At 43.0% G+C, this 8156-nt stretch overlaps 1 protein-coding gene across 5 annotated transcripts in view; it reads left to right on the forward strand.

Moving 5' to 3' along the window:
- The window catches only part of LOC137633660 (longitudinals lacking protein, isoforms A/B/D/L-like), a 44034-nt gene that overhangs the window by 14746 nt on the left and 21132 nt on the right, over positions 1-8156 (forward strand). For 4 of the 5 annotated variants that reach the window (XM_068365911.1, XM_068365909.1, XM_068365907.1 and 1 more), the window contains exons 3-4: positions 1864-2992; positions 5097-5177. In XM_068365911.1, coding sequence (XP_068222012.1) covers positions 1864-2992; positions 5097-5177 — 1210 coding nt within the window. Of the gene's footprint in view, positions 1-1863; positions 2993-5096; positions 5178-7622 lie in introns of all 5 variants that reach the window. The other variant, XM_068365910.1, reaches the window with a different exon arrangement.

Here is an 8156-nt window from a genome sequence, read left to right on the forward strand (position 1 = left end):
CATCGCAGAGGAAGACTTTTAGCTATTAAGTGGGCATGAATGAAGCCCATTCTCTAATACATGTTCGTTGCTCTTATATGAAGTACCTCTACTTCATCCATGAGGGGTTACTGTGCTAGTTCAAACCTCTGTTCATTGGACTGGCCATCTCTCCCCAGGTATTTACACGTGTCCACATTGGTCTCGGTTCCGTGAGACAGGGACAGGTAAGATCTGTTTTGTTTCAATTTTCCTTCTGTCCAAGAGTCCAGTTGATAAAGTAAGGGAAAAGTTTGTGTTGTGGGACAATTGTCAGTAGGTGTGATTCAGGGTGTGGGGCTTGTTCTTGCAACATCCCGCCAAATGTACTCGTGCTCCTTGAGGTGCCTTGGGAACTACCCTGATGCTACTTCATCTGTCAACCAAACCTTCAGAGGTACCATCAAACAACGGAGTCCTGACACTTCATGGGTGGAGACTATACAATGTCAATGAAGCGAAAGGGTTTTTGTGATGCACTTCACAGATGTCTGGATACATGGAAGGTTCCTCAACACCTGTCTACGAGTGGAAGTGTCCTGTGATTTGTGTTGTAGAAGGCATATTTCGGCCGGAGCCTATTCGGTTGATAGCTGAAATTCTCGTAGCTCCTCTCAATCTCTCGAGTGGAAGTTCTATCTCTCGGCCTTGTGCCAGGTCTTGAGACTGAAGGTCCTAGTGCTTCTGAGACAGGCATCAGACAGAGCGCTGTACTTATGCCGAACATTGTCTTCTTGCTGGCTTAGGCATCAGCCGGTTTCAATCCTTCTCCATTTCTTCTATCACTGATTCATCTAGATTACATCCTTATGTATCCTGGTAGGGGTATACGGCACTACCTCAAGAGGACCCTGGCTTCAGGCCTGAGCACCAGTGATTTCCCTCGGACAAAGGGAAAGACATCCTAGGAGAATGTTACATCCTGGCTCTTTGAGACCATCAAATGTTCTTATCCTTCAACCAACAAGGGGAGTGAAGTCAGCAAGATCCTGTCGGTGATGCATATTTCAAAGTCCTGAAATGCCAGATAGCCTTCGCCTCCCCGCTACGTGTGTGAGTATACCCTCGGTCAGGTGGTTGCTGCACAAGGTAGAGGGTGACTGGCTTTCCACTTACCTCCTGCTTTATTAGGGTTATAGCATTCATGGCCGGTACGAGAAGGGAAGCTTAGTAATCGAGCAACCTTCTTCAGAATAGATTTGTGAAATATCTTCCCATCCATCCGGACTAGTAGGCAGATCGACAAAATGTATGCCAACCCATTTCTTAATGATGTGTATGCATTCGGACAGCATATCCATATAGGTGTTCATATTACCGGTTATCATTTAGACTTTTAAGCTTTATGTACCTAGCAATTGGTGATGTCTCCGTGATCAGACCGTCGAGGATTTAAGAGAGACGAGACTATCGTTCCTATACAGGACCAGGTGCTCTGGTATTTTCAGGGAAAGTTAAGCTGCCAGTTTTTGCTTGTTAACTATCCTTGAATTTCAGAGAGTTTTAGCTTTACTGAAGTCATACTTCTATTGAAGGACGTTGGTTTGTATACTGTACTTAAAAATATTACTAATTGCTTTAATAATTTATTTTTTTATATCTTGTCAAGTATGAACGTACTCTGGACTTTTGATTAATTGTACGCTTTTTCTTTTCTCTTTGATTAATTGTACGCTTTTTCTTTTCTCTTTGATTAATTGTACGCTTTTTCTTTTCTCTTTGATTAATTGTACGCTTTTTCTTTTCTCTTTGATTAATTGTACGCTTTTTCTTTTCTCTTTGATTAATTGTACGCTTTTTCTTTTCTCTTTGATTAATTGTACGCTTTTTCTTTTCTCTTTTCAGACACTTTTTGCTCAAACTACCGATAAACATCCCATTGTGATATTAAAAGACGTGAAGCATAGCGAACTCAAGGCCCTGCTAGAGTACATGTACCGAGGGGAGGTGAACGTGGCCCAAGACCAGCTGGGACCTCTGATCAAGACTGCCGAGTCGCTCAAGATAAAAGGTCTCGCAGACGGCAGCAATAAAGTCAACGATGGAGACTCCCGTTCGACTCATCCGGCCGGGCTCGACCTTCCCAAGCACGAAGACTCGCGCGCCGAGAGTAAGAGCAGCCGGACGACGCTGAACTCCTTCCCCGTCCCTCAGGCCCCGCAGGTGTCGGTTCCTTCCGTGCTGTCGACCGTCTTGACGATGCCGCCAGCCCTCAGCCTTGCATCGTCGACGTTGGTGCCCCCTATAAAGCTGCCCTCGCTCAATCAGTCTACCGGGACCCCGACAGACGGCTCCTCGCACGAGGACAACGACTCTCCCCACCTGAAGCGCCGCAAGAGAATGAGGCGGAAATCCGGGGAGACTTACGAGAGCGCGGACAGCGACGGGCGGTCGTCGGGTTCCCCGGGAGAGAGCATCCACTTGCCTCGCATCCCAGCCACAATCACCCCAGTTGGACCTCACCTAAACTTCCACCGGGAACAGCAACAGCAGCTCAAGGAACGCGAGCGCGAATTGGAGAGGGAGTACGAGAGAGAGAGGGAACGCGAAAGGGAGAGGGAGAGAGAGAGCGACAGGGAGAGAGATCGCGAACAGGAAAGCGAGTGGAGGAGAGACAGGGAACGTAATCAAGACAGCGACAGAGACAGACCTTCCCACCACGAGCTGCCCGAACATTTCCGGCCGACCAGTCCCTCCCCGGAAAACCTCGTCGGATCTTCGAGAGGCTCCGTAGACATCCCGAGGTCCTCGCCGAACGTCCCTAGGCCCCACATGGACTATGAGCGCATGACCATGAGTCCCAACAAGGCTCTGGCGCTACTTGGCCGGCCCGACGAGAACAGCAGCGACGCAAACCACATGTCCGACGACGAGTATGACTACAAGCCCTCCGTGCCGGTCCACGAACCTCATCCGGACACCCCCGGTCCTTCGACGTCCCGCACCCGTCCAGATGATTCTCATCAGCCTGGAAGTGAGTGGAATTAAGCATTTGAATATTGTAATATGTTCCTACACAATATACAAACACTCTCTTAGGTAGTTGTATGTTTTTAGCGTACATGGAACTTTGCTGTTAACCCCTTTACCCCCAAAGGACGTACTGGTATGTTTCACAAAACACATCCCTTTACCCCCATGGACGTACCAGTACGTCTTTGCAAAAAACTGCTATTTACAATTTTGTTTTGCATATTTTTGATAATTTTTTGAGAAACTTCAGGCATTTTCCAAGAGAATGAGACCAACCTGACCTCTCTATGACAAAAATTAAGGCTGTTAGAGCAATTTAAAAAATATATACTGCAAAATGTGCTTGAAAAAAATTAGCCCCTGGGGGTTAAGGGTTGGAAAGTTCCAAATAGCCTGGGTGTTTTGGGTAAGATTTTAACAAGGTGAAACTTTGTCCCCAAACCAGCTCGCTCAGCCACTTTTAATTCAGCTGCCTAATAGTATATATGTATTATCAGCCTTCCGAATTATATGTTTTAATCTTTTTTTATTTTAATTTGTTGACAAATCATAGCATGTCAGGTATAACCTTCTGGAGATTTGATGGCGCACTCGGAGTGTCTCAAAGTGTCATCTATTCGTGTAGCTTAATAGAAAATTTATCTGGGTTTCCGATGCAATTTTCAGTTCCTATTTATCTTTATTCTATTTTTAATTACGCTGCAATACGTCATTATGGGTGACGTCCCTCATTGTATAAAACTTGAGACATCAATTTTGTGTTGGCTGGAAACGCCAGAGGGTCGAGTTAGAATCCGAGGTTTGACACATTTCCCTAATAATGGTGGAATCACACTCGTAATTTCTTGTCCTAGGTTTTCGCCAACCTTCAGCCGATGATAGCAGGCGAAAGTGTTGTATTGTCGCACTACGATATTGCAGTTCAAGGAGCAAATAGGAAAAAATTAAATGAAACTGATCAGCTGATATCATCATGACGCCAAGACATTTTCTAACTGTTGCATTAATTCGTATTATTGGTATATTACGTGAATTGAAGAATTCTACAACTAAAACAGGATAAAGTAGATTTTTATTATATCTTGAGGCTTGTTGGACCCAAGATTGGGAACGTTTATTTGCTGCCGCCATCTTGTGTGTTTATATCTGAAGTCATGAGCTGCTTCCCATCCAGTCTGGAAGCCAATGGCTGCCAATGTCTCGAGCAACGACCGCTCGTGCTTTCCATTTTGGCCAGCAACTGGGCGAAAAAAGCCTATTGTGGTTCCAGCTTAACTCAACGAGTAACAGTTTGTGCACGCTGTTAATATCCGCTTTCTCCCGGCTACTAGACAACATTTCTGATTGCTGTTTATATCCTCTGGATTTGGCCCGGTGATGTCAATATAACCCTGAGTATAGTTGGTCATTACTGCGCTCCATTGGAGGAAGGCATTTCTGCAGTATCTTTCCATCCTCGGAAAGGCGGTAGAGAAGCATGGCTTGGCTGAGTAGACTTGTCATAGAATTGGAGCAATGGCGACCCCTTACAGTTTCTCTTCTGCTTTTCCTTATAGAAAATCATATAGAGGAAGCCATTGAAGAAGGATTTACATACACTTGTCTCTTCCCCATAGGAAAGAGAGCAGAGTTCCAGCTACATTGAAAATGGACTGCTATAAAAGGACTTGATTTCATATATTTAGGAAAAGTACGAATTACATGAACAAATTTCGGGCTGTTGCATAAGTTTCTCTTAGCCCTTTTACCCCCAGGCCTTTTGGAAATTTCCAACCCTTAACCCCCAGGGGGTTATTTTTTTTCACGAACATTTTGCAGTATATTTTTTTTAAATTACTCTAACAGTCTTAATTTTCGTCATAGAGAGGTCAGGTTGGTCTCTTTCTCTTGGAAAATGCCTGAAGTTTCTCAACGAATTATTGAAAATAGCAAAAAAAAATTTAAATAGCATATTTTTGCAAAGACGTACCGGTACGTCCATGGGGGTAAAGGGATGAGTTTTGTGAAACGTACCAGTACGTCCTTTGGGGGTAAAAGGGTTAGAAATACTGAGGAAGGTTTTAAGAATAACTTCAAAGATGACCGAAACTTCTCTGTCGTTCCAGATTACCTCGGCTGGCCCTACCCCCCTGATACCTCTGGGACGAGCGAGGACTCCTATTCGGCCCTGGACAACGCCAATCAAGGTAAGTCGCCTAATAACCATCACGCCTTTTTTTCCCATTTTCTTTGTTTTAATTTGACTTCTTTGGCGTATGAATCTTCTTACCCTTCAAACCAACATGCCCTAAACTAAAGTTTATCTATGAGTAAATTTCTCTTTTGATTCCCCAATCGTTGAAGGTTCATATGTCCTCGAAGATGCATTTGTTACTATTTCGCTGTTTTTTTTCATCATTAAATTTTATGTAAAGTAGCTAAGCACAGGCCTTTATTTTTACATTATAATTGCATTGATTTTAGCTGGACTGTTTTCAATATTTGAATGATTATTAGAACATTTTTTGATTGCAAGATTCATACAATTTTTTTCATGTTGAAACATTTGCATAATTTTATATTTCCATTTGTCTTATATTTTACGGTTTTGAAGTAGATATATTTCCCCGTAGAGAACATTCTGTAGATGAGTAGCTAGCTAAGAGGAGAGTAGCCGAAGGTAATTCAATTGGGCGGAAGTGTAAGGGAAGGGGCCGCGTATTTAATCGGCCCTAGGGTGGAAGTAGTCTTTTTTTTTTTCATTCTGTGTGTGATCATTCCTGTAGTCCGTAGTGATTTTCTTCTTCTTTTGGAATTATTTTGAGCATGAGACGTACTTATACGTAGTTTTGATAGATTTTTTTTAACACATGACCATCGTAGGCCCTAACTGGGGCGTGTGCCTCACGTTGATAGTAAGTATTCAGTTTTAAGACTCTTTAGGCTTGTCGTTATACTCGCAAGATTCTTTAGGCTTGTCGTTATACTCTTGTTTGAGTTGGTTCCCGCGAAAGCTGGTATGCTCGTTAGGTGGTAGAGAAATCTGTCGGGAAATCATCCCGAAGTGAATCACGTACTCTCAAATTACGGTGTTCTCATGCCATCAAGTGTTCCAAGTAATAACGTTCGTACAGAATATACCGAAGAGAGATTTTAAAGAATGAATAATTACTCCACATGTCTACAAAGTATTTCCGCAACCTGTACCTGTGATTGTATCCCTCCGGATGAGAAGAAGTAGGAAAGGTTGTATTGATTGGACTATTAGAATATCAGATTGAGATTACATCATGGCCATTACCCATTACCGTTATTACTACCATTGTTATCGAGACCCTTTTTTTTGTATTGATTATCGGCCATTAGGAACACTGTCGTGAGCGGTGACCATGGAAAGATCCACACTTAAGTTAGCCTTGAGAAATACTCTGAGAATTACCAGCGGCCATTTAACACTACAAAAGTTACCAGCAGATATTTGACACTACAAAATGTCCTCCATTTGACACTACAAAATATACCAGCAGCCATTTAACTTGACACTACAAAATATACCAGCAGCCATTTAACTTGACACTACAAAATATACCAACAGCCATGTGACACTACAAAACTTAGCAGCCATTTGACACTACAAATATTAGCAGCCATTTGACACTACAAAACTTAGCCATTTGACACTACAAAATGTACTTGTAGCCATTTGACATTACAAAATTTACTGGTAGCCTTTTGAAACTACAATATATACTTCTTGTCATTTTACACTGCAAAACTTAGCAGCCATTTGACACTACAAAATTTACCAGCAGCTATTTGTTACTGCAAAACTTAACAGCCATTTGACACTACAAAACTTAGCAGCCATTTGACACTACAAATATCAGCAGCCATTTGACACGACAAATATTAGCACCCATTTGACACTTACAAATATTAGCAGCCATTTAACGCTACAAAACTTAGCAGCCATTTGACACTACAAAATATACTCGTAGCCATTTGACACTACAAAATGTACTTGTAGCCATTTGACACAACAAAATGTACTCGTAGCCTTTTGAAACTACAAAATATACTTGCACTGCAAAATTTGGCATCCATTTGACACTACAAAATATACCAGCAGCTATTTGGCACTACAAAATGTTTCCAGCAGCCATTTGATATTACAGAACTTGTTAGTACCCATTTGACACCCCACTGAACTTGACCAGTAGCTAATTCAACCCTATAATATGTACCAACAACAATTTGACACTACAAAACCTACTAGTATTCATTTGACACTTTACCAACTGTATTGGGAGATCCAAATCTCTTCAGAATTACTAAAAACCGTTTGACACGATATAAATATAACTTGCCAAAAAACACGGATTACTACAAAATGTACCACCAGTCGATTGATTCTACAGAACTAGAAATTTCTAACACCTGACAAAAAGTTTCAGCAGCTATTAGACATCACAAAATGCACCAATTGCCATTTGACACCTCAAAACGTACCAGCAGACTCAAAATGCTACAAAATGCACCAGAAGTCAGGAAACATCACAATCATATACCAATTGCCACCAGAAACCACAATGATAATCCCCCCAAAAGAGGACAAATGTCCCTTGACGTCGTCTTCTTCTTCCTTGTTACAGGAATCTGGAAAAGCAAATTTCTGGCTCCCTACTTAGGGTCTCCCCTGACAATCCCCCCAAGGTCCCACCACCCGGGCATAGGCTCGCCCTTTCCGGGGCTGTACGGCCCGGCATCGTCTTCCCCGTGGGGCAGGCACTCTCCGCCCACCCCCAACATGTCGGCACCGCCGCTGATGCGGGCAAACGAGTGCTCTAGGTGCGGCCGTCTCTACAAGACACGCAAAGGGCTCAAGCACCACATCAAGAACGAGTGTGGGGTGGAGCCGCGCTTTCAGTGCATACACTGCGACTGGAAGTTCAAGCAGAAAGCGCATCTCCTAAGGCACGTGGCCAGAAAGCACATGGCGAGTTAGGATTTTAGTCGCTCTGTGTTCACGTAAAGTCCTTGTTAGGTTTAAGGTAATGTCCAATCCATTTGTTTGGTGCTGGTGAGGTGTACGGCAACATTATTTCCTACACGTCCTCACATGCTGACACGTGCTACTCTGGGGTAAAGAGAGAATAAACAGAGAAACCTATTTTGCAAAATTAACG

This window comes from Palaemon carinicauda, chromosome 43, assembly GCF_036898095.1.
Source record: "Palaemon carinicauda isolate YSFRI2023 chromosome 43, ASM3689809v2, whole genome shotgun sequence".
Lineage (NCBI taxonomy): Eukaryota > Metazoa > Arthropoda > Malacostraca > Decapoda > Palaemonidae > Palaemon > Palaemon carinicauda.